Source organism: Galeopterus variegatus, unplaced genomic scaffold (genome assembly GCF_000696425.1).
Source record: "Galeopterus variegatus unplaced genomic scaffold, G_variegatus-3.0.2 Scaffold5741, whole genome shotgun sequence".
In the NCBI taxonomy this organism is placed as follows: domain Eukaryota; kingdom Metazoa; phylum Chordata; class Mammalia; order Dermoptera; family Cynocephalidae; genus Galeopterus; species Galeopterus variegatus.
This window is the reverse complement of record NW_007731852.1, coordinates 57,338-85,116: the sequence shown is the minus strand read 5'-3', so window position 1 is coordinate 85,116 and position 27,779 is coordinate 57,338. Positions and strand designations below refer to the sequence as shown.

General features: G+C 35.1%; 1 protein-coding gene across 1 annotated transcript in view; it reads left to right on the top strand.

Moving 5' to 3' along the window:
* The window catches only part of ABCD3 (ATP-binding cassette, sub-family D (ALD), member 3), a 44,703-nt gene extending 19,647 nt beyond the window's left edge, over positions 1–25,056 (top strand). Inside the window, exons 8-21 of the mRNA XM_008589902.1 lie at positions 308–377; positions 2,824–2,893; positions 2,983–3,080; positions 3,176–3,267; positions 4,456–4,547; positions 4,634–4,706; positions 6,396–6,459; positions 12,338–12,415; positions 12,523–12,588; positions 13,078–13,167; positions 13,614–13,733; positions 18,541–18,645; positions 21,595–21,651; positions 23,584–25,056. Coding sequence (XP_008588124.1) covers positions 308–377; positions 2,824–2,893; positions 2,983–3,080; positions 3,176–3,267; positions 4,456–4,547; positions 4,634–4,706; positions 6,396–6,459; positions 12,338–12,415; positions 12,523–12,588; positions 13,078–13,167; positions 13,614–13,733; positions 18,541–18,645; positions 21,595–21,651; positions 23,584–23,661 — 1,153 coding nt within the window. The 3' untranslated portion in view covers positions 23,662–25,056. The remainder of the gene's footprint in view (positions 1–307; positions 378–2,823; positions 2,894–2,982; positions 3,081–3,175; positions 3,268–4,455; positions 4,548–4,633; positions 4,707–6,395; positions 6,460–12,337; positions 12,416–12,522; positions 12,589–13,077; positions 13,168–13,613; positions 13,734–18,540; positions 18,646–21,594; positions 21,652–23,583) is intronic.
* The last annotated feature ends 2,723 nt before the right edge of the window (positions 25,057–27,779 follow it).

Genomic DNA, 27,779 nt, shown 5'->3' with positions numbered 1-27,779 from the left:
ACTTCCTTCTGTGTCTTATTTCAAATTTCTGAGAATTAGCTTAGCATATCTTTCCCAGCCAGTTTGCATAAAGCATAGTTTATAGTCCAGTGTAAGACCCAGTCAGGTGTGTTATTTCTGTGCTTCATGTCAGATGAGCTAAGAGCAGGATCTTAAGTACAGACCATGGCTTGAGATGTACGAGATAAGCTATTAGTCACAAAATGTTCATTTAAATACAAATGTTCAGTCATCAGAGACTGTATTTCAATTATTTTTCAAGCTTAGGTAATATAAAAATTAATTGTTAAATTATTTTCTTTAATAGTGAAGAAATTGCCTTTTACAATGGGAATAAAAGAGAAAAGCAGACAATCCACTCAGTCTTCCGAAAACTGGTAAGATAACATACTTGAGGCCATGGAAAGATTTTTTTTTTTTGGCCTATGCCAATACATATATAAACATATCTTATGTATCTATACATATCTTAAAGATATTTATTTTTAAAAAGCTATAAAGATTTTTATACTTTAAAAAAAAAGACTCTAAAAACTATAATATCAATATATTAAACCCCCCATTTATAAAAGTGAATAGATATAAATTATTATTTATAACTTTTATAATTATTTTTTAACAATAAAATAATCTTCAGTGTATTTTTACAGAGGTTTGCTTAGAAATCATAGTTACTGATAAATTTAGTGATTCCCACCAAAAAAATTTGTTTAGCATTCATAAAAATACAGCGACAATTACTATGTAGAGCAGAGGTCAGCAAACTTTTTCTGTAAAGGGCAAGATGTGTATTTTAGGCTTTTCAGACCATACAGTTTCTGTTGCAGCTATTCAACTCTGCTGCTCAGAAGTAGCCATGTACAGTACCTAAATGGATGGGTGTGGCTGTGTTCTAATAAAACTCTATTTACATAAACAAGCGACAGGCTATATTTAGACTGGATCATAGTTTGCTGACCTTTGATTTAGAATATAGACATTGTTTCTTGTAAAAGCTATACTTCAATTTTTATTCACTTGCCACGTGGAAAATTTGAACTCAAGTAATTTTATTCATTATTTATTCAGAAGATGTTGAGTGCTATCTAATCTAAGTGCCAGTGCTTCTCCAGGTGCTAATAGCAGTGGAGGTAAACATGACAGGTTAAGTCCTGCCTTCAAGGACCTTACATTTTAGTGGAAGTCGGTGAAATTAGATATATATTTTAGATGATTTAGAAAGGTTAAAGAGGCTGTCATTTTAAATTATTTCATATTTAACAGGACTGAACTTTTAGGGTGCTCATGATAAAATGTGCTTAACGTAATATTCCAGGAGACTGGTGTTCACCTGTTGCTTTTCACCTGGCTTGCTTATTTTCATCCTTTAGATTTTGAGGCTTATTGAGGCTTTGCCTTCTCTGATCAGCCTACTTGAAATGACCTCCAATTGTTCCTCTTTGTTTTAATGATGTTTCTTTAAAAGCATATATTGTAATCTATAATTATCTTGTTTGTTTACGCTTGCTTATTTTCATCCTTTAGATTTTGAGGCTTATTGAGGCTTTGCCTTCTCTGATCAGCGTACTTGAAATGACCTCCAATTGTTCCTCTTTGTTTTAATGATGTTTCTTTAAAAGCATATATTGTAATCTATAATTATCTTGTTTGTTTATTAATTATCCTCTTTCATTAGAATATAAACCCCATGAACTCAGGGACACTTTGTTCTATTCATTGTCATATCTTCAGCATTGAGCACAGTGCCTGACACATGATTATGCATTGAGTAGAAGTTCCGGTCATTGTTCTTGTAGCAGAAGATACTGGGAACAAACTACTCTGAACTCAGGAAGCTCACATTTTCATGGAGGGGACAGTGAATATGCAAACAACTGGATGTTCTATATGATTTTAGGTGGTAATAAGTTCTGTGACCAAAAATGAAGCAGGCTAAAGGGATGGAGTATGATGAGAGCTACTGCCTAGCTATCTTAGCTAGAATGGCCAAGAAGGTCTTTCTCGAGAGGTGACATTTAATTAGAAACCCACATGAAGTGAGGGAATTATCACAAAATGTAAGAATCTAGGAAAAAAGTACTCTTGGCAGAGGGAACATCAAGAGGAAAACCTTAAGGCAGGTGCATGTTTGAGAAACTGTTATTTCTGGAGCTGAGTGAGAAGGAGCAAAGTAGAAGCAGATGAGCTTGAAAACAGAGTCCAGTCCCAGGTCATGCAGGACCTGGAATAATTGGATAAATGGACATTCAAGAACATTAAAACTCCAGAATAGAAAACATTTTAAGACTTTTGGTTTTGAGTTAATGCATACTCAGAGTAAAGCTACAGACTCAGACTGTATGGCATTGACTTACATTAGTTCTCAGTTCAGATTGGATGTAATATAATTCTTAGAGAAAGCACAGACCACGTGTTTCCACTAAAATGAAAGCATTGAGTGCCAATCTGGACAGCTAGTGTTTCATCCAAATTAGCTCATCCCTCTATTCTTTTTGTTGGTTGTTGGTCAGTTTTGGACTATCTGACAGTATTGTGCATACAGTAACATTGTACTGTTGTTACATGCAAGGGAAACAACATTGTTAAAATTGTTCATGTAGTTTCCATTCTGTTTGCATAAAAGTGATTTCATGAAATGTTTGGCACCTGCTGTGTGATTATCATTGTGCTCAATGAGGTGTGATATGCAGTATAATCAGCAATCATAAGCATTCTGTAAATATTTGTTAAATAAATGCATTATATAATTTGTTTTATTCTCACAGTAGATTCATTTTTTTATATGTAGAAAAGTATACATTTTTTGTTTTTGTTTTCTTCCAGGTGGAGCATCTACATAATTTCATTTTGTTTCGGTTCTCTATGGGCTTCATTGATAGCATAATTGCCAAATGTAAGTATGTTTTAAAATTGATGGCTCAATGCCATATGTGGAAAAAGTGAAACATTGCTAACATTTTCAGCCTTAACTGTTTGTTTCAGATCTTGCAACTGTAGTTGGTTACCTGGTTGTCAGTCGTCCTTTCCTAGATTTGTCTCATCCTCGACATCTCAAGAGTACACATTCAGAACTGCTGGAGGTAAAGGAATGATAAAGTGAAAGTTTAAAAATAAAGAAGACCTAGTTTTTAATCTTAGAAATTTAAGCACAAACTAATATTCATTTCTATTTAAGGACTACTACCAAAGTGGAAGAATGCTTTTGCGAATGTCTCAAGCTCTGGGTCGAATAGTTTTGGCTGGGCGCGAAATGACTAGATTGGCTGGGTAAGATTAATAATAATGAGCGGTTGCAGAGAACAATTTTTAAAAATATGTTATCCTTCATGATTGTGCCCAGTTGACATTTCCTACTCCAGGAAGCTGGTTTTGATAGAAAATTAAGGAAACTTGCTCTCTGACAGTGAACTTTTCTTGTTTCCTGAAGACAGCTGTTTTGAGCCTTACACTAGATTAGTGGTTCTCAAGCAGTTTTACTCTATGAACACTGGTATTTGATAAGTTGGGAAATGTTGAATCATAGCAGTCTTCTTAATTCACAGAAAATTAAGTTAATGAGTAGAATTTTCTCATTTGAACTTTTTTGTGCCCCATCATATATTCTTATTGTTAGAACTTTGATACTGGCAACCTAGCAAAACAGATAAACAAAAGTGAAGTTAATTTTAATGGAAAAAATGAAAAGTTAACTTATGGTATCTGCAGGTGCAATTGTAAATATGGTCATATTGTTTAGTAGTAAAATTGTTCTTAGACCATAGAACAGAACTAAATATTTCAATATTTCAAGTTCTAATATAAAGGGCACAGTGTGGTGTAAAAAACACCATAAAATAAAAAGCATGATAAATTTTAGGTTACCTGAAGAAATTTGATAACTTAAGATCTTTCCTAGTCCTGTGATCCATCTTCATATTTCTTCCTCTTTATTCCTTTTTCTTTCTTCCTGGGGCACTTAAGGTCTTCATGGCAAGCTAGAAGTTGTAAACTACGAGTAGTCTCTTTCTCTTGAGAATGCTAACATTCTTCTTACTTGTTAATAACTTTTCTCATATCTTTACAGTTCAAGGCCAACTTTATACACTCCAGCAGCAAATCAGGGTTCCTACTTCTGGGTCTAAGAATGCACCAGCAGTAGTCCTTTTGTAGTATCCATGAGAAACTTTCTTAAAATCCTGGCAGCAAACAGCCATCTTGACTTGCCTATTAATGAAGTATCTGTTGAGATAGAGGTCCCATGAAACCTCTTTCCTTATCCCCATGTTTCTGCATTCCTATCCAAACATAATAAAACATGCATACTATCATTAATACTTCAGGTTGACGAGACTTCTTTTAGGTTATTTCATTTAAACTAAATTATAATTTTAGAAACTTCAGTTAAGTTTGTATAAAATAAAAGATATAACAACAGTCAGGAGTTTTGATTATGGTTTCCTTTTTTAAAAATTTTAGTTTTACTGCTCGGATTACAGAATTAATGCAAGTATTAAAGGATTTAAATCACGGCAAATATGAACGCACAATGGTTTCACAACAGGAAAGGGGTAAATATGAATGTCACAGTTTGCCGTCAAAATTTTAAGTTTTTGCTGACATAATATGATGCTTCAATACTTATTTTCCATTTAAGGAATTGAAGGAGCACAAATCATTCCCTTAATACCTGGTGCTGGAGAAATCATCAATGCAGATAACATTATAAAGTATGTACCTGTAAACGTTTTTAACACTATAAATATTTGTTAAACTTCATAGTAGCCTTTCTCTTTCAGCTTACAGTTGCTTAGTGTTTAATTTAAAAATGACCTTCTTTTTAATGATAGCTTTAAAATATTGACATAAAAATTGTATATATTTAAGATGTTCTGCTTAACTTCATAGTAGCCTTTCTCTTTCAGCTTACAGTTGCTTAGTGTTTAATTTAAAAATGACCTTTTTAATGATAGCTTTAAAATATTGACATAAAAATTGTATATATTTAAGATGTTCTGCTTACTGTTTTGATGCAAGTATGCAATGTGAAATAATCACCACATTCCAGCTAATTAGCTTATCTGTGACCTCTACAGTTACCATTCTTGTGTGTATGGTGAGAACTTAAGATCTATCTTAGCAAATTTCAAGGATAAAGGACAGTGTTTTTAACTATTGTCCCCATGCTGTATATTAGTTCTCCAGAACTTATCTTGTGTAACCGAAACGTATCCTTTGAACAACGTCACCTCATTTCTTCCTCTCCCTTACCGCTGGCAACCACCATCCTACTCTCTGCTTCTTGACAATTTTAGATCACATACAAGTAAGATCATACAGTGTTTCTCTTTCTGTATCTTGCTTATTTCATTCAGCATATTCTCCAGCTCTATTCATGTTGTCGAAAATAGCAGTTCCTTCTCATTTCCTTCTATTGTAAGGACGAATGATGCTTCACTGTGTGAATATACATATGCGTGTGTGTGTGTATATACATGCCTATGCACACACTATAATTTTTTTTATCATTTTCATCAGTTGAAGGACATTCAGGTAGTTTCCATATCTTGATTATTGAGAGTAATGATGCAGTGAACAGGGTAGTGTAGATATCTCCTTGAGATACTAATTTTATTTCCTTTGCATATATACCCAGAAGTGGGATTGCTGGATCATATCGTTTAGATCACATACAAGTAAGATCATACAGTGTTTCTCTTTCTGTATCTTGCTTATTTCATTTAGCATATTCTCCAGCTCTATTCATGTTGTCGAAAATAGCAGTTCCTTCTCATTTCCTTCTATTGTAAGGACGAATGATGCTTCACTCTGTGAATATACATATGCGTGTGTGTGTATATACATGTCTATGCACACACTATAATTTTTTTTATCATTTTCATCAGTTGAAGGACATTCAGGTAGTTTCCATATCTTGATTATTGAGAGTAATGATGCAGTGAACAGGGTAGTGTAGATATCTCCTTGAGGTACTAATTTTATTTCCTTTGCATATATACCCAGAAGTGGGATTGCTGGATCATATCATAGTTCTATTTTAAAAATTTTGAGGAACCTCAGTACTGTTTTCCATAATAATTTACATTCCCACCAACAAGGTACAGGGGTTCCCTGTTCTTCACACCTTTGCCAACACTTATCTTTTGTCTTTTTGATAATAGCCATCCCAACCGGTGTGAAGTGATATCTCACTGTGGTTTTGATTTGCATTTCCTAGATGATTAGAGACGTTGAGCACTTTTTCATATGCCTGTTGGCCATCTGAATTTCTTCTTTTAAGAAGTTTCTATTTAGGACCCTTGCCCATTTTTTAATTGGGTTATTTGTATTTTTCTTGAGTTGTATGAGTTCCTTATATATATTTTAATTATCCTTTTTTAAATTTATTTCCTCTGTAGGTTTGATCATGTTCCTTTAGCTACGCCAAATGGAGATGTCTTGATCCAAGACCTTAGTTTTGAAGTAAGTTTTTAAATGATCGTATAAAAGCTTAAATCATCTTCAAAATGTGAACTGAAAAAATATTGTGTGAACATTTAAAGTAATTTTAAAGCTTGAGTTAGTCTCTGAATCCACAGAATTGCTTTAAAAAGTAAGTCTTTGAAACAGAAACCTATTTTTCTTACTTGAAAGAACTTAAAAAATTCAAATACTGCTATAAAAAATCTTTGCAAATATTTGTGAATCCATGTCAAGAAAGTCATAGAAGATATAGTTAATTGGAATCTCCAGTGTAGAATGAATATTTAAACATGAAAATGTAATTTTAATATCTTTAAATAAAAAAAAACAGTTTGGTATTGTATTGACTGTAGAGGAGGATTTATACCTATGAAAACAAAACAAAGACTTAACATTCATGAAAACAGTGGAAGAGCAGCACAATAGCACTACAAATAGCCACTCATCCAGAACAAGTAAAATTTTATGTCAAGTGAGTAGTGATGCTGATTCACTATAGCCTATTATCAAAATGGGAATATGACAGCCAAATTAAAAAGAAAAGACAAATGATGAGTGGTTTTATATGATTTGTAAGACTCTAACGAATCTAAGGGGTACTGTTTGACTTTATGAATAGTTCAGATCTGGCTATCTTGAAGATTAGTAACAAATGCCTGGCATGTAGACTGTCTCCCCAGTTCCAGATACCATTTCACTAGGACAGTATTGTCCAGTGGAACTTCCTGTGATGGTGGAAGTATTCTGTGTCTGCCCTGTCCAATGCAGTAGCCACATGTGGATTTGGCACTTGCAATGTGACTAGTACAGCTGAGGAACTGAATTTAAAGTTTTATTTAGCTTTAATTAATTTGATTTTAAATTAAATAGCCACTTGTGACTAGTGGCTACTGTATTGGGATAGCACAGCTCTAGAATTCCTCTACATGCTTATATATATGACCTTCTATAATACGTGTTTTATGTGGGGATTTTTTTCAGCTGCTTTCATTGAAGGAATGTTGTCTGATAGTTTATAAAATAAGGAGTATAATTATTGGATTTGTTTTTAAATTGTTACAATATTAGGTAAGTCTTCAATTTTTCTGCTTTAATAATTTATATTAACTACATCTCTACTTTCTTCTCAAGGAAATACAAAAATGAAAAATATTAGTTATGCAAAGTACTTTGAACTTATTCAACAATGAGCATTGAATCATCATGTTTATTTTAAAATCAGGAAACACATGAGCAAGTACAGAACATGTATATACAGTTGGTAAATATTGAATGGCTCCAGGTGTCACAGAAGTGTTTCTCACTGAGCTTTAGGTACTCTAGTCACTTTAGTGCTCCCTTTGCAAAGTAGGTAGTCACCCACCAGGCTTGATTTCAGAGATTTAAAAAAAGAGCTCAGAACCCTATCTTTAGTAAGATTTCCAGTACTAAGAAAGGATTTGGGATCTGTATGTATAGATATACAGAGTAGTAGATCATGGTTATAGTCCTTAATATTACTTTGGCATAAGGTACTATGCTAAAGCTGTCACTTTGCTTTTAGTCCAGAGCACATCCTTTTAAAGCCCTTATGTTTGGATTTAATATACTTCTGGTCATTTCCTATAACTTCACTTTTATAGTTTTGAAAGGGCTCTCACTTTTTTTCTTTTATTTTGTTTTCATTTAGAAAAGTCTCGTTTGAGTCCTTAGTTATGCCCCTCTTGTTCAAGTTTTTTACTTGGTAACCATGTTCCTTACCACCTGGTGTTTATCCTGTGATTCTTGTTTTTTCTGTCCCTTTGGTCCACTGTTATAAATTCTTTTTCTCTCTTTTTGACTTAAGGTATTCTAAATTATACTTGGCTTTTTTCTCATTCATTCTCTCTTCCCATCATTTTTCTTAGCATAGCCTTTCTTCATTCGGCAGTCGTCCTTTAGTTCTTTGTAACCTCTGATTATTTTCTACTGATCAGTCTCACTTTAAAATAAAGATTCCTTTCTCTTGGAAAGAGGCATGATAAAACTGAGACGCTACATCAAAAATAAATGTTTCCTACTTTATGATCCATTTGTCTTTTGGATCGAATAATATAAGCTTTTTTCCTTTATAAACTTCTCAGCACGGGCATATTTATCTATTTAGATATTCTTCTGTGAGGTGTATAGACTGGAGAGACCTTAAGAGATAACAATTTATAGATTATAATGTGGAGAATAAAGTAATACTTTGTAACTTATTCACAGTTTTTACCTTTTTCAGTAAGACATATTTACAGTGTGTAAAGAAGCCAATAAATTTTCATGAACAACATAATTTTATATGATCACTATTTTACTTAAATTGTTTTTTATGTGTAGAATTTTTTGATAACTTATTATGGTAAACTTGTAGGAAGTAGGATTTATTAAGGACTGTTCTTTTGGGGGAAGATTTTTATTGGTAAAAATGTGGTGGTTTAAAGCATTTGTTGACCCAGTAAAGCAATCTAAGATTTTAAGAACCTAATTTTCTGTAAATGTTACCTTTGACTTTTAGTCTTAGTTCAGTTTCCCCAAAATATGTGTTTATAAATCTTTAATATGGAAAAATTCTCACTGGCTTACCATGGCCGATGTCCTACTTGGAAGTTTTTGTCCAACACTGCCAAAAGCCATGGAGTAAAGAAAAGTTAATGCTGAGCCTAACACATTTGAGCATAAGAGAATAACTAGATTTACTGAACTCATTAGATATTATTTATATACATCATTGCAAACTTGGTTTTTGAGTTTACTGGTGTATTGCAAGTAGTGTGGAGGGGTATTGGAGGTAGGAATATTGATACCAGAGTAAACAACAATGAGCAGTTAGAGGTGTATTATATACGCCTCATTATATATATATATATGGTTGACATTACTCAAATAAAGAATAGGGAACATTTAATTAATAGGTCTGTGAATTTTAGGAGCTTCTACCCTATTATAGTAAGAATACAGTTATTAACCTTGCATATATTCAGTATATTCAATTTTATAGAATAAAGAAATACCAAGTTATTTAGAAGTCCATCAAAATGATTCTTTTATGTTTTTCACAAAAAGGGGCAGTTTATCTGGAAGTCATTTAGAATAGCTCATTCTCTAACAGTGATGTACATAAATTGTGATGTTTTATTATAGACCAAGTATGGTAGACTAGTAATTCTCAACCTTCCTTTGAAGGCTCATTCTTTTTAAAAATTTTATTTCTAATTTTGGTAAATATACATAACATAAAATTTACCATTTCTTTCTTTCTTTCTTTTTTTTTTTTTTAACGGTAAGGGGATCGGAACCCTCGGCTCAGTGTCGTCTGCCCCACGCTCAGCCAGTGAGGGCACCGGCCACCCCTATATAGGATCCGAACCCGTGGCCTCAGCGCTACCAGCACTGCACTCTCCCGAGTGAGCCACGGGGCCAGCCAAAATTTACCTTTTCTAAGTGTACAATTTAGTGGCATTAAGTACATTTACAATGTTACACAGCCATTGCCACTGTTCATTTACAGAACCTTTTCATCATCCCAAATAGAAACTCTGTACCCATTAAACAGTAACACCTTCCCCCACCCCTGCCCAGCCCTTGGTAACCTTTATTCTACTTCCTGTCTCTGTGAATTTGACTATTCATGATCCCTCATATAAGTGGAATCATACAATATATGTCCTTTTGGGTCTAGCTTATTTCACTTAGCATGTTTTCAGGATTTGTATGTGTAGTAGCATGTATCAGAATTTTGCTCCATTTCAAGGTTGAATACTGTTCACACCACCTTTTGTTTATCTGATTATCTGCCGCGGTTGCTCATACCTTTTGGCTATCGTGAATGATGCTGATGGCTCTCCATTTCATCACAGTAGAAGCAAAGTCCTTTCAATGGCTTACAGTACCCTGTAGGATTTGCCTCCTGCTATCCTACTTCTACTTCTTACCTCTCTGATCCCATTTAATAATACTCTTTTCTCCTGCTTGTTTTTCTCCAGCCAAGTCAGCCTCCTTTCTAGTTTCTGAATAGGACAGATACATTCCTGCTTCAGTGCCTTTGCACCAGTTTTTGTGGGGAAAGGTGGGGCTGGAACAGTCTTCCTGCAGCTAAACTCCTCATTCATTCCTTCTTTTAAAGTTTTGCCCAGTTGTCATTTTCAGTGAGGTCTACTTTGACCACCTTAAAAATACAACCCCCCCCACTCCCAAATGTCCTTATCCTGATCTGTTTTTTCTCCATAGCACTTATTTTCTAACATAGTGTTTAATTTGCTTATTTATTATGCATATTCTTTTTTGTATGTCTCTTCTCATTAGAATGTAAACTGGTAAGGGCAGGGATTTTGTTTGTTTGTTTGTTTCTTTTATTCACTAATGTAGCCTCATTGCCTAGACCACAGCCTGACACTGAGCATTCAATAAATATTCATTGAACTAAATAATAGAAATCTAAGGCTAACCAGGTTTAAAAGTTTGTCAAAGGCAGGTCACACAGCTAGGGCAACTCATCTCTCTGGTGTCTTCTGCCGCGCTACATTAATGTTGTAAAGTAGAATTAGAATTCAGGTTTTCCGATTCTTTATAGAGCTGATTAGACACTTAAAAAAACATAAGCTTGGGCCAGCCCGGTGGCGCACTGCTACAGTGCGCCGCTTGGGAAGCGCGGCGGCGCTCCCGCCGGGGGTTCAGATCCCACATACGGACCGGCCGCTCAGCCAGTGAGCGAGGTGCGGGAGCAACGCCGAGGGTTGCGATCCCGTAGCCGGTCCCGGTCCGGTACGGGCGCAACACTGAGGGTTGCGATCCGTGGCCGGTCACGAAAAACGACAAAAAGGAAAAAAAAAAAACATAAGCTTCGAACTTTACCACTGTATATTTTCTCATTTTTCTTTATGTTGTTGAAGAACAATTTAGTGGCACTTTAAAATATTTATAATGCAGGAGAGGGAGGTTGGGGATAATTGGGTGGAGGACACGGGGTACAAATACAATTTGTGGCAATGGGTATGCTGCCAATATGAATCTGGCCCTCACATCATGGGCACAAGGGGTGACAATCAACTTTGTATCTCATGAATATTCATAAGCAATGAAAATACTTATAATTCAAGTATACTTTGATCCATCACTTCTGATTTCTAAGAATCTAATTTATAGAAACATTTCTCACTAGTACACAAGTTTACTTGCTGACTTGGAAGTCTATTGTAGTATTATCTAAAACAGCAAAAGAAAAGAAATGCAGATGATCTAAATGTTTAACCAAAAGGGAGTGTTTAAATAAATTATGGCGCATCCTTACTATGGAATATATTGAAGGCATTAAATGAAAGGGGGACGTCTGAATATCCTAACCTGGAAGGATATCTGTGATATATGATATATTGGGTTTTTTTGGTTTTGGTTTTGGTTTTTTTGGGTGGCTAGCCCATAAGGGGATCTGAACCCTTGACCTCTAGTGTGCGGCACCACACCCTAACCAAGTTAGCTAACCGGCCAGCCCTGTGATATATTGTTCAGTAATAAAAGCAAGATGTGGAATAGTCTATATACTACAATTCCTTTTTTTAAAAAAGACTTGTGCATACACACATTATTTTCAAGGAGTCTCTGATTTTTTTAAGCTTTAGCTCTTTGTATTCCAACTGTGAGATTAAGATTATAATATCAATAATGATTATTAAATGAAATAAATATAACTGAGGAAAAGTTGAAAGTACACAGAAATAAAATATCCCTTCACCATGCCGCTCTATTTCTCTACCTGTTATCACATTTACAGACAAAATAGAACGCTTATAATTATCAAAGAGCTATTTAACTCTAAGGAAATGTTCACTGAGTATATATTCACTCAATCTAATTAATTCATACACTGCTTTTCTTTCAGGTTCGATCTGGGGCCAACGTTCTAGTTTGTGGTCCAAATGGCTGTGGAAAGAGTTCACTTTTCCGTGTTCTTGGTGAAGTAAGCACAAATTGGCCTGAGAATTTTGCAGTCTTATTTTGCCATACTGTCTACCACATTGTGCATTTCATAACTGCCTTCTCTCCTCCCTCCTTTTTCTTTTACAGTTATGGCCTCTTTTTGGAGGACATCTAACCAAACCTGAGAGAGGAAAGTTATTTTATGTTCCTCAGGTAATACCTTGAGTTATTTTGTAATCTTCGGTTTAAAGATTATTTATTTATTTATTTATTTACTTACTTACTTATTTATGGTGGCTGGCTGGTAAGGTCTACCTCTAAACCCTCCCCAAAGAGCCCACTATTATGCATAGGGCCTGACACAGAGTGGGTCTCCGAAGAATACTAGATGGTTAAGTTTTTTTTTGGGGGGGTGGCTGGCCAGTATGGGGATACAAACCCTTGATTTTTGTGTTGTAACACCATGCTCTAACCAACTGAGATAACTGGCCTGCCTTTTTTATTCATTTATTAATCTTTCTATGTATTGGTGTGCGGCTAGCTTGATTGATTGATTAATAGATTGGTGGCTGGCTGGTACAGGGATCCAAACCCTTGACCTTGGTGTATAACACTGAGTTCTAACCAACTGAGCTAACCAGCCAGCCCTTTATTTATTTTTTAAAAATCCACTTCTAATGACTTCTGCTTTACTACTGTCAGAGACCTTATATGACCCTTGGAACACTTCGAGACCAAGTAATATATCCAGATGGAAGAGAAGATCAGAAAAAGAAGGGGATATCTGACCTAGTAAGGGAATTTTTATATCCTAGATCTACTGAAAATGCTTCTTTGTCAGCTAATATTTTAAATGCCAAGTAGTTTATCCTAACTTGTAAAGCCTCTCAAAACCATTATTACAACTTTCCAAGTTGAGAGAAGATAATAACCACTTTGCTTAAATATGACTGGTTGAGTGTTTATCTTTACACTATTGTTTGTTTTCTTATTGCTCTCATCCTTTAATTATGCACAATAGTGTTATTCTCTTTAAGTTACTAGACATATTTTGTCAAGATTAGTATAGACAGGAGTTGGAAAGTTCAGGGCTACCTTTGTGCCGCATTCTTTTCTGGACATGTACTTCAAGTGGTACTGGCAATGGAATTACGGTGATTCTTGTTTAAAAATAAAGCAAGATAGAGACTGCTGATTTTTATTAAGTTTGATTTCATCTTCAATCATTTTTCTGAAAGGTACTGAAGGAATACTTAGACAATGTCCAGTTGGGTCATATCCTTGAACGGGAAGGAGGCTGGGACAGTGTTCAGGACTGGATGGATGTACTCAGTGGTGGAGAAAAACAAAGAATGGCGGTAAGTGTACTCTGAAGACATTGCATAAAAATCCAACTGGTTGCATAAAGTCACTCTTGGAGTCTGGCATTTTGATTACTCAAAACACTTAGTTTTATTTTATCTTTTGTCTTTTTATTTAGCAATTGTTACTATTTTGACTAGTTTAAATATAAACATGCTTGCAAATGTTTAAATTGCATGTAAATTTGGAATTGTGAAAAACTCATACACTGCCAATATCTGTGAAAGGATAGCTGCAGATCCAGTTATCTACCAGTAATTCATTTTTATAAAAGTTGGGGGAAACTTTGTAGCACATTGGTCCTAACATGTATAGTGATTCTGGTTAGGTTATGAAATTTCTTTCAGTATCTTTTCCATGTAGATATCTCTTTTGTCTCACTTAGGCTATTTCTCCCTGAAATAGCTGAAGGTATTAGCGATGATCAAGTATAATTTTATTGTCATTTTATTAATTATTCTGTTCTTGCCCTTTCCTTCCCCTAGTATATTTATCTTTGTTTCAAAGCTCGGTATGTACTACATAAAGTTATTTAGAATTTTTAAATTTTCTTAATACAAAGAAGCACTTGAAGTGTAGTTGACCCTTAAACAACATGGGTTTGAACTGGGTGGGTTCACTTATACACGGGTTTTTTTTAGTAAAATATATTGGAACATTTTTTGTAGATATGCGACAACTTGTAAAAACTCAGATGAACCATATAGCCTAGAAATATCAAAAAAACATTTTTTTAAAGTTAGGTGTGTCATGAATGCATAAAATATATGTAGATATTAGTCTATTTTACATGCACTACCATAAAATATACACAAATCTACTGTAAAAAGTTAAAATTTATCAAAACTTACATACGCACTTTTATAGACTGTACATGGTGTCATTTGCAGTCGAGAGAAATGTAAACAAATGTAAAGATGCAGTATTAAATCACAACTGCATAAAATTAACTGTAGTACATACTGTAGTACTGTATTAATTTTGTGGCCACCTCCTGTTGGTATTGTGGTGAGCTCAAGTATCTGCTTAAAATGCTACGTGAAGCTAGCCATCTTTGAGTGAGCACTTTGTCTCTCCAGTAAATTGTGTATTGCACTAAAAAGTGTCTTGTGGTTCTCGCGTATTTTTCATCGTGTTTAGTGCAATACTGCAAATCTTGAATAACACCAAGGGACCTGTACAGAGTGCCAGTGGTAATGCTGGAAGTGCTCCCAAGAAGCAGAGAAAAGTTATGCCATTACAATGAAAAGCTGAATCATTTGATCTGTAGCATAGAATGAGGTCTGCAGCTGCAGTTGCCTGCCATTTCAAGATAAATGAATCCAGTGCAAGGACCATTGTAAAAAAAAAAAAAAAAGGAAAAATTCGTGTGGCTCTTGTTGCTGCTCAGCAGCTCCACAGATTTCTTTTCCTTTTTTTGCAATGGTCTTTTATATATCTAAGAATACAGTATATAATACATACAACATACAAAATGCATGTAAATCGACATTTATATTATTGGGAAGGTTTCTGGTTAAGAGTACACTATTTATTAGTACTTAAGTTTTTGAATAGTCATAAGTTATGGGGATTTTGGATTGGGGCGGGGGGTTGGTGCCCCTAACCCTTGAGTTGTTCAAGGGCCAACTGTATTTTAATTTTTATGATGACTGAACTTATCCCAAACCAAAAACGTGTACTAAACTCTACATTATTAAGAATAATATTTTGGGTACCCTGTTAAGAGAGGTAACTTATAAAGAGTCATTTTGTAAGTATACGTACCATAGTTTGAGTAGATCCAAAGGATTTTTTTCCTCCTGAGTCTTAGCTTTATGGAAATTAGAGAAAACTGTAGCCAAGGGAAGAGAGCAAAAGAGATGGTGATAATGGAATTTCTTACTCATTATCTTCAGTTTATATTCTACCTTTTTGTTGCCTCCTATTCCCTGATTTTGCAGGTTGTTTGTCCCAAAATCATAGCCACTCTATTTGAACTTAATATCAACCTAATATTGTGATTTGCCTGGCTGGTGCTATAACATGAGATAGAGATACTAGCTATACTGAAAATGGAAATTGGGCTGAAAGAGTGAGAATTTGAAACCACTGGGCATTTCTAGAGTCAATTTAGAAGATGACTATAGAGGGCCGGCCCGGTGGCGCACTGCTACAGTGCGCCACCTGGGAGCGTGGCAGTGCTCCCGCCGAGGGTTCGGATCCCACATACAGACCGGCCATTCACTGGCTGAGCGAGGTGCGGGAGCAACACCGAGGGTTGCAATCCCGTTGCCGGTCCCAGTCCGGTATGGGCGTGACACTGAGGGTTGCGATCCGTTGCTGGTCAGTAAAAAAGACAAAAAGGAAAAAAAAAAAAAAAGATGACTATAGAAATAACTGCAAGTCTAGAAAAAAAAATTAAATTCCTATACTGTGACTTCAAAGAAAGTGGAAGTATAAGATTCACAAATGGACGCAATGGAAACTCAGAAAAAATAATGATAAAGGTATGTAGAGAGTCCTGTGGAGGCTCAGAGGACAGGCATTTGTGGAATGCCTTCAGATAACCACTGCTCATCATTAACCTTGCCGTGGAGGACACATCCTCCTCCTCTTGAGAAAGACTAAAGTCTCCATCTGTGTTTTATGCACCCTCACCCCTCTGACTTTATCATTTCCCTTTCCTTCACTTACTCACCTTCCTCTACCCCACACCTATATTTATCTCTTCTAGTCCTTCTCTTTCAGAAAGACATTTCCAGATCTCTGATCTAGAAAGTAAACTCTGCCTTAACCAGAGGTCTCCTGTGGTCTGTACCTTTCATGTCCTGCACAGTTGAACTTCCTGGTCATCTCCACTAACTGCTTCCCCTTCCTCACCTCATACAAATAGATGTAAACCCCAAGAAAGCTGTTTATTTGTTTTAGTCATTCATTTATCCAACATTTGAGCATTATCCATATATAAATGTTGGGTACACAGTAGTGATTAAAACAGTCTCTGCTCTTGGGAATCTTACAGCCTGGGTGGCAGACAGAGAAAGGCAAATATACAATTCAGGATACATGAAGTGCTGCAGAAATGTCACAGAAGGGACCCTCTTGGATTGGGGGGTAGAGGCCAGGATAGGTTTGTCTGAGAAGGTGACATTAAGCAGAAATTTGAAAGATACAAGGAGCAGAGTAAGGCATTTGAGATATAAGGAAAGAATGACGTGCTAATCCTCTAAGGTTCAAGACACCTTGTTCCTCGCAGTTGAGGTGACGTTGGCTGGAGAGTTGAGGTTAGAGCATGAGTAGGAATAAGATTGCGCAGGGACTTGTAGGCCGTGTAAGGAGCTTGAATTTATTTTAAGTGAAATGGGAAGTTGTTGAGGGGTTTTAAGCAAAAGAGTGAAGTTCTCTGGTTTACATTTCTGAAAGATTCTCTCTGGCTGCATAAAGAGTGGATCGGAGAGAAACAGAAGAGGAAGAAGAAGGCTATTTGTAGTCATCCAGGCAGGAGAGGAGTGTGCTCGGGCTGAGGTCATGCTTGTGGAGAATGAGGAAAGTGACTGGACTTTAAACTCCACAGGACTTACTCGAATGGACTAAAAATGGGGGTGGGGGAATGACGGCGATGAGGAGAAGGGAAGGATCAAGGAGGACTCCTGGCTTGCTAGCTTAAGCAGCTGTTGGATAGTGTTATCTTCTGAAACAGTTCAAGATTAGGAGAAAAATAGATTTTAGGGGGAAAATGTGGAAAATGCACTTGAGTTCTAGACTTTTAAAGTCTGAGAGTCCCATGAAATATCCAAATAAAAGGTCAAATAGGAATTTTTATATATCAATGTGGAAATTAGAAAAGTATGGGTAAGAGATATATTGGGAGTTTACAGACTGTAAATAAGTGTTTGAAGGCATAAGATTGGATGAGATCACTCTGAGAGGTACAGTACAGCAAAAGAGAGGGAACCTAGGAATCAGCCCTGAGGAGTTCCCGTATTTAATGGTCGAGTGGAAGAGAAAGTGCTGGAAGAGAAACTGAGAAAGGACCCTAAGAAGTAGGAGGAAGCATGGTTTCGCTGTCACTGTCTCACAAAGGAAAGAGTGGTCATCTGAGTAGAATGCTGCAGAGAAGATAAATTGGGTAAGGACAGAAAAGTGTCCATTGGTCTTGCAACATGGAGATCATTGTTGAGGTCAGGTGACAAATTGGAATATCTGTTAGACAAAAGATCAGAATAAACAGTTCCCAGAAAATAAAATACGTGTGTAAAATAAATATGGGAAAATGTTCAGCATTCCTGATAATCAGAGGTAAGCTATAATAATCTTGATGTTAATTTTGATTTACAAAAGTGGCAAAGGCTTTAAAAAATGAGGACTCCCAGTATTGACACCAGGGATATGAAACAGGTGCACTAAAAAATAATTGGTTGCAAGATTAATTGGTTCCATTACTTAAGCAACAAAATGTTTTAGTCTGAATTCCAAGACTTAGTTAACATAGGTACCCTCTAATCTTGTTTGTTTAGTGAACTTTATTTGATACTAGTTTAAAACTCAACTTCATCTCATGTCAGTCTTAAAGCTTTTGATTTAGTCTGAGCAGTAAATATTTTCTACGTATTACATTTTCCTCTTTAAGATGACAATAAAAACAATTAGTTTTATTTGTATCGTTTCTATTTCTGGGAAGTAGAGTTTTTGATTTAAGATAATTTTTACACTTTGTTTTACGAGACTGCAAATGCATGTTTATTTTAAAGTAAGTTTATCTTAGCTTATTAATTTTAGGTCTGCATGTGCTTACACAAAATATTTCTTTTTATGCTTCAGATGGCAAGATTATTTTATCATAAACCCCAGTTTGCCATTTTGGATGAATGCACTAGTGCGGTTAGTGTGGATGTGGAAGGCTATATTTACAGTCATTGTCGAAAGGTAAGTGTGACAGGTTCTCGGTCTGAAGGTCTGTGTCCCCTTTCCTAGTTTACCCTGTGTCCAACAAGTGTGACCAGAGAAGATTGTGTCATTAAGTAACAAAATTACAATCAAATGATGATACCTAGCTTTAATAAAGATTTTAAGAATGATAATTAATGGATAATGAGTAAAAGAAAAGGAATTGTAAATGCGTTCTGTATATAATTCTCTTTAGCTATTCTTGGGTCTGAAACAAATAATAGATTTAAATCTATTTCCCTTTTACCTCATCACTTGTACTCAGAGTTAATAAACTGGTTTTTTCTAATTTGTTCCAGTAACGTTACTTAAGCATTATTTGTTTTTTTATCAAGAAAACTCGACGATAATCACTTGGCAATTTTTTATTTAACCGTTTTATTCTCTGGCCTGGGCAATATTTTACCAAAACTTTTTTTAGTACCCAAATGTGAGGCTGTCTCCATTGGCTCCATTCTTTAAGTAATCATTTAACAGTCTCAGCTGTTTTTATCTTTGAGGAATTGTTACCACTATCTATACTGTTGTGAGATTTTGAGAACACTAGCATATCCTAGCCGTATACAGTTTCTGTGTAAGTAAATGAGGTATGGGAGTATTTTAACATTTTGAACCTGTTCTTTGGAAGTTTACAATAGGTAGAAAAAGATCATCTTGCATATAGATAGTATGAATTCCTACTGCTTAGAGTGTGGTCACAGATCAGTAGCATCAACATCACCTGGGGTTTGTTAGAAATGCATAATCGCAAGCCCTGCCAGGTCAGAATCTGCATTTTAACAAAATTCCTAGGTGATTCAAATGCACATTAAAGTTTGAGAAGCACGGGTGTAATGATGAAAGAATAAAGTTGCTGCATTCATCTTTGGAAGATTTTTCACTACTGATTTTATTTCTTTAATGGTCTATTTTCTATTCTTGAGTCAGTTTTGATAATTTATAATTTATTTATGTGTTTGTCCACATTGATTTTCAGATTTATAGGTATAAGAGATGTTTGTGGTATTCTCTTATATTTAAAATCATGTGGTCTATACTTAATTAATGATTTAGAGGCTTTTTTCTGGTAGTTTTGTCCATGCAGTTTCCTCAGATGCTCTAAAGCTATAGGCTATAGGTCTCCACATAGATTCTATAAATTTTATAAAACATAGTTTCCATTTAAAGGAAGAAAATTTATATGGGGCCCTTGTGATAACTTAAATTCTATTGCTGTAATAACACTTAAACATATGCTTAGAGCTTTTTTATGGCTACAAAATCAATATAAATTTACAAATTAAGCACAGACAAAATTTATATACAATTTTGAATCGAAAGCCTTAAAAAGTCCTGTGATACTGTTTTGCTGATACTGTTTGAGATTTAATTATGGAAAGATACTATCTGAGGCCCAGATCTTATATTTTGAATTTTTTTTTTTTATTTTGTGTTCTAATGTCTGCATTAATACGTACATTATGTGAGGTACGGTTCAACTGTATCTTTTATCAATACTGATAATACACGAGAGTACTGCAAAAAGTTCATGGAAAAATTTGCATTATCTTTCAATTCTCTCTTTCCATGAACTTTTTGAATTACCTTTGTACTTATTTTATCATGCAATTCTTAATTAAATTGAGAACCTTTCCAGAACCAGCCAAATTTATGACACATTAAAAGTTTGAGAAGGTTTGGGGAGGGATAGGTTGGGTAAAGGGCATAAAGAGAAATCATGATTTGTAATAATAATATGCTTATAATAAATACTATTAAAAAATAAATAAATAAATTTGTAAAAAAGTTAAAATAAAAATAAAAGTTTGAGTGATATCATGTGGTGCCAGCAGAATTGTAAGCACAAATTTGGGCACTTGAATCTCATGGCAGAAATGATCCAGAATATGCTTATGCTAATTCTTTAATAATTATCATCAAAATGAAAATAAAATTTAGAAATCATGATGGAAGTTTTCTAGATACCCTAAGCATGTATCTGTCAGCCTTGAGAGATCCATTTTGAGAAACAGTGATCTGTCTATAGCAAGATTTGTCAACATCAGCACTATTGACATTTTGGCTAGATAATTCTTAATTCTTAGTTGGATGGCGGGTAGAGAGAACTCTCCCGTGCATTGTAGGATGTTTAGCAGTTACTCTGGCCTCTACCCATCAGATGTCAGTTGCGCTTTCAGTTTAGACAACAAAGAATGTCTCTGGACATGGCCAAGCGTTCTCTGAGGGACAAAATCCCCCTGCCCCCGTTTGAGAACCCCTGATTCAGAAGATAATAGAACTTTTCTGAAAATCTCAAGTATAGACCTAGAAATCCTTATTTGCAATCTGCAATCCAGAAAGCTCTTAAACCAAATATTTTTTCTTAATTTTGAAGCAAAACCTGGCCTGAACTAACAAAAGATATTTAAACTCTGTCTCAATGCCAGTGTCTGTATGTGTTGCTGCAGAACCTTTCATGTGTTTAATTACAGAATTCCATCCCAGAACCTTTTTGGGGTGTCAAATAATAGTTTACAAAATGTGAATTCCAAGACAAGACAAGAGTCTCAATAAGGGATTATGACCCTGTATTGGAGAGGCAGGTTGATGATAGAAAGTGCTATACTAATTTAACTTTTCTTAGCTTTGACCTTTTTCTATTTTTATCATCCTCATATTTTTCACAATAAAATAGAAAATGTGCTAGGAGATATATTTTCTGCCCAAAACAAAACACTTAATGCTGGTACCTGTTAGTTTTTTTATGTGATTGATGGCCGTTACTCTTCGTTACCATAACCATTTAGCATCCTTGTAATTTTTTCTCTTTGACGTTGGTATTTAACTGTAGCCACTGAAGACAGTCATCTTAACAGGTTAAAATATACAGACTAGTTTAATTTGTGGCTCTGTTATTGATATAAACCTAAATCATTTTCTTTGTATTAGGTCGGCATCACCCTCTTCACTGTGTCACATAGAAAATCTCTTTGGAAACACCACGAGGTTTGTATTTCTTCCACTGAATGGTACAGTGGAAGTTTATTTTATTTAAATATGGGAATTCAGGAGAATAATATAGTTTTAGATTTCATGGTGAATATTCCCTTATAAGCATGTGTCTTAAGGAAAAAAATGATTCTATTTCAGTTTTATAAAATAAAATAGGATTTTCCTAAATATTATTATAGTTGTTAGTTTTGAAAGCTACAGTGTATATAAACAATCCCTAGTTGTAAAGAGAGGTATTAGAGAATTTTTTCTTATCCTCCAGTATTGACAGAAGAGGAAGAAGTCTCAAGAATTTGATAACAAAAAAATTAGGGTCATTTTCAGTAGAGGTCTGGACTATAAGGGGAAAATTGAATAATATTAGCTATGTTTATCTTTACACTGTAATGAAATCGGACTCATTAGGTAGTCACTATAATTTATAAGGATAGGTTTACATTGGAACAAAAGTATTATTTATTCTGGGACTCTAGCAGTGCTATTCTCACCATGACAGTTCTTTTCAACTCTTAAGGTAAAATGCTCAAAACCTAAAAGTAAACCCAGTTTAATTCATTTTATTTTCTTTTTCTCCCCCTCCCCTTTTCCTCTCTTCCCTTTTTTTTTTTTCTTTTTTTCCCTTCCTAAATGATATAGTTAAAATAAGGCGGGGGGGGGGGGGGGGAAAAAAGGGAAAAAAAGAAAGGGGGTCTTCTTCCACAAAATTCATGCCTGATTAAGCACCTTCTTTGCCAGGTACTGGGCTGTCACAAGGGATACAGATTACTGTCTTTACCCTGAAGAGTCTTACAGTTTAGCTGATAGTCTACAAGTGATAAAATGAAGAACATGGAATTTGGAGTTAGAAAGCCTGGGTTTAGACAGCACTGTTTCTAACCTTAGTTGCTCCTTCTGTATAATAAAGTTATTGAGCCTTGCTTACCTATCTCTTAGATTACCATGAGGATCAAAGAGGTAGCCTATGTGAAAGTACTTAATAAAATGTAGTGAAATTCTATATAGCTGTGTAACTTTTAAAGATAGTTTTATTATTCTATGTCATATTATAATTTGTTCATTTTTCATGAATCGAACAACTAGAAATCAAAACAATTTAAAATATACCCAAGCTGTTGTGATTTCTCAGAAGTTCGTAAACATTATCGCCGTAGGATAGAGAGATGACTTGGGTTTCACCTTTCCTCTTCTTTTGGAGGTATAAACAATTAGCAGAATAACCACAAGCCACTGATATGGGAAGGCAGGGGACACAAAGAATTGGAATGTTAGGGGCCAGAATATCTAAGAAATAGCAGTATAGAAAATGGGAGGGCCGGCCCGGTGGCGCACTCGGTAGAGTGCAGTGCTTGGGAGCACGGCAGTGCTCCCGCCGAGGTTTCGAATCCCATATAGAGACCGGTCTGCTCACTGGTTGAGCCCGGTGCGGGCACGACACTGAGGGTTGTGATCCCATTACCGGTCACGAAAAAAGACAAAAAGGAAAAAAAAAAAAAAGAAAAGAAAATGGGAAAACAGAAATATTTCTGTAAATAATAAGCGCCTATGGGAAATCAGAAGATTTTGTAACTGCTATCCTATCCCTAAGTGTCTTCAGAGGATAGGGTATGTAGGCATACTGTTTAGCTCTTTTTCCCCTCTGCTAAATCAAAAAAACAAACTAAAAAATGTTAAGTTACAGATTCCGACCTGATCTAGGAAATTAGCTTCAAAGAATAATAAAGACTGCCCTACTGAACAGTCTTGTACTTAGCACAGGTCAACCTACTGGTAGCTCAGATTCTTGGTTGTGGAGTTATAGAAGCATTCTGATTTGTGGGATGTTTATAGATTTGGTCCCCTTAAAATAATGAGGAAGGCTGTTAGTTCTCATAGAGGAAAGTACTCTATCCATTCTTAGTTTTTGATTTTTTTTCTTCTTTCCCATAGTACTACCTGCGTATGGATGGCAGAGGAAATTATGAATTCAAACAGATAACAGAAGATACAGTTGAGTTTGGCTCTTAGAGAAATCTGGGGAACTGTATCTGCTTCAATGAAATAATTAAAGAATACACTTAGAAATACAAAGTACATTGTAAAATAAAGTTGAGCTTTCCTTTTTTTTTTACACAAAGCAAAAGATTAACTAGATACAGAATAATTGAAGACAAGTTGTTAAAACATTTAATATTATATAGGATATTGCTAATTGTGTATATGTTGGTTTAATTATTAATATGTACTAAGAATGTCCTTATTCTTGTGGTTAAAACCTGCCTAAATTAAATTGGGCTTAAATTAGTGTAACCTGATTCATCCTGGGATGTAAACCATTTGAAGTCAGCTAATTTGACTTTTATGGCTCTGTCTTTTCCTTCAATGAAGAACCCTGTTTAAAACTGGGGTCATCATTTGTCCTATTCTAACAAGATAGTCCTGAGTTTCATTTTCTTGTGCCCCATGGTAGTGGGAAACAAATCGTAATGTATTATTAAAATGTATAACATCATTGCATAATAGCATTTATTACACAGTGGCAGATTTTTTTAGCTGTCGCAATTATATACTCATCCCTTGTATATGTCTTGGGGTGCATTTGACTCCAGGAAGGCCATTTGTATTTTCTTTAGCTAAATAAATGCCCCTCTCAATCTGCAGTATTGCGTTATTTGAGGGTTCTTTGTGGTGATGTAACAAATGTATATGTGCAGTCTTGCTTACAAGGAGTGGTTACTACATGTCACACCTAATCTTCACAATGTTTGGGGTATTAAAACACAAAGTCCTTACATGTCATGCTCAAGGTCTTACAAGTATTTTAGATTTTTAAAAGAATTGGAAAGATTGTGTATTGTAAGAAGCCCATTCATTAGAAGTATGGTGGTTAGATGGTATTAAATTCCAGATGAGCCATAGGAATGCACTACATGAATGCACTAAGTATGAAATGCTATCACTGTCTTTGATCGTGATTTTGTTTAAAAAATGTTATAAAATTATTATGCATATGGATGAATTTTGTTTTCTAGGCACTGGTTTATTTCTGTGAATTTTGAATAACTTTTTAATATTTTGGTTATTATGTTGAACTATCTTAATGGAAATCAATCTCAGCTCACCAAACCACCGTTAATAACTACATGTATTATTTGCACAGGGAGAACTGAAAGTGAATATAATTAATAAGCTAGATTTGAAATCAGTTTTACCAAACTGAGGTTCAGAAAGGGGCATTTTGTACTCTTCTTTCTACATAACCAGTTTTGTTTTTTTCAGAATTAACTATAAGAATCACTGGCTACCAAAGTAAACTCGATGTACTGATTCCATAATATGTAACATTCAGTTTTTACCAATTCTCTTTAGCAAACTTGTGTACCTATTTTCTGTTCGGATTAAAAAAAAATCAGATACCCTATACAACATTTGCTTGTTTTTTTATTTTTTTATTTTTTTAGTTTTATTTTATTTTGTCAATATACAATGTGGTTGATTATTGTGGCCCATTACCAAAACCTCTCTGCCTCCTCCCTCTCCCCCCTCCCTCCCAACAACTTCATATCTGTTCTCTTGTTGTATCAACTTCAAGGAATTGTAATTATTGTGTCTTCTTCCCCCCCCCGTTTATTTGTGTATTTATTTATTTTTAGCTCCCACAAATAAGTGAGAACATGTGATATTTCTCTTTCTGTGCTTGACTCGTTTCACACTAATATAATTCTCTAGGTTCATCCATGTTGTTGCAAATGGCAGTATTTCATTCTTTTTTATAGCAGAGTAGTATTCCATTGTGTAGATATACCACATTTTCTGTATCCACTCATCTGATGATGGACATTTGGGCTGGTTCCAACTCTTGGCTATTGTAAATAGTGCTGCAGTGAACATTGGAGAACAGGTATACCTTCGATTTGATGATATCCATTCCTCTGGGTATATTCCCAGCAGTGGGATAGCTGGGTCATATGGTAGATCTATCTGCAATTGTTTGAGGAACCTCCATACTATTTTACATAGAGGCTGCACCATTTTGCAGTCCCACAAACAATGTATGAGAGTTCCTTTTTCTCCGCAACCTTGCCAGCATTTATCATTCACAGTCCTTTGGATATTAGCCATCCTAACTAGGGTGAGATGGTATCACAGTGTAGTTTTAATTTGCATTTCCTGAATGCTGAGTGATGTTGAGCGTTTTTTCATGTGTCTGTTGGCCATTTGTATATCTTCCTTTGGGAAATACCTATTTACCTCTTTTGCCCATTTTTTAATTGAGTTACTTGTTTTTTTTTTTGTTGTAAAGTTGTTTCAGTTCCTTGTATATAATGTATATTATTCCTTTGTCAGATGTATATTTTGCAAATACTTTCTCAGACTCTGTTGGTTGTCTTTTACCTCTGTTAATTGTTACTTTTGCTGGGCAGAAGCTTTTTAGTTTGATATAACCCCATTTGTTTACTTTTCTTTTGGTTGCCCGTGCTTTTGGGGTTGTATTCATGAATTCTGTGCCCAGTCCTACTTCCTGAAGTGTTTCTCCTATGTTTTCTTTAAGAAGTTTTATTGTTTCAGGGTGTATATTTAATTCTTTAATCCATTTTGAGTTGATTTTAGTATATGGTGAGAGGTATGGGTCTAATTTCATGTTCCTGCATATCTGTTATTAAGGTATTACTTTGTTGGATATATATTTTGCAAATATTTTCTCCCACTCGGTTGGTTGTCTTTTAACTCTGTTGATTGTTTCTTTTTCTGTGCAAAAGCTTTTTAGTTTTATATAATCCCATTTGTTTATTTTTCTTTGGTTGCCTGTGCATTTGGGATCGTATTCATGAAGTCTGTGCCCAGTCCTACTTCCTGAAGTGTTTCTCCTATGTTTTCTTTAAGAAGTTTTATTGTTTCAGGGTGTGTATTTCATTCTTTAATCCATTTTGAGTTGATTTTAGTATATGGTGAGAGGTATGGGTCTAGTTTCATTCTCCTGCATATGGATATCCAGTTATCCCAGCACCATTTGCTAAAGAGACAGTCTCTTCCCCAGTTTATAGGCTTGGTGCCTTTGTCAAAGATCAGATGGCTGTAGGTGTGTCGGTTGATTTCTGGATTCTCTATTCCATTGATCAGTGTGTCTGTTTTTATGCCACTACCATGCTGTTTTGGTTATTATAGCTTTGTAGCATAAAGTCAGGTAGTGTTATGCCTCCAGCTTTATTTTTTTTTTGCTCAGAATTGCTTTGGCTATGCTGGTCTATTGTTATTCCATATAAATGTCTGGATAGTTTTTTCCATTTCTGAGAAAAATGTCATTGGAATTTTGATGGGGATCGCATTGAATTTGTATATCACTTTGGGTAGTGTGGACATTGTCACAATGTTGATTCTTCCAATCCAAGAGCATGGGATATCTTTCCGTCTTCTTGTATCCTCTTTAATTTCTCTCAACAGTGGTTTGTAGTTCTCATTATAGTGATTTTTCACATCCTTGGTTAACTCTATTCATAAGTATTCTGTTTTTTTGGTGGCTATGTAAATGGGCTAGCTTTCTTGATTTCTCTTTCTGCATGTTCACTATTGGAGAACAGAAATGCTACTGATATTTTTGTGTTGATTTTGTATCCTGCTACTGTGCTGAAATCATTTATCAACTCCAAGAGTTTTTTTGTAGAGGCTTTAGGCTGTTCAATATATAGGATCATGTCATCTGCAAACAGGGACAGTTTGACTTCATCTTTTCCAATTTAGATGCCCTTTATTTCCTTCTCTGATTTCTCTGGTTAGTACTTCCAACACTATGTTGAATAGGAGTGGAGAGAGTGGGCATCCTTGTCTAGTTCCTGTTCTTAAGGGAAAAGCTTTCATATTTTCCCCATTCAGGATGATATTGGCAGTGGGTTTATCATATATGGCTTTAATTATGTTGAGATACTTTCCATCTATCCTAACTTGTAGAGAGTCTTTATCATGAATGAGTGTTGAATTTTATCAAATGCTTTTTGATGATCATATGGTCCTTGTGTTTGATTTTGTTGATATGGTGCATCACATTTATTGATTTGCATATTTTGAACCAACCTTGCATCCCTGGGATGAATCCCACTTGATCATGGTGTATAATTTTGTTTATGTGTTTCTGTATTCTGTTAGCTAGT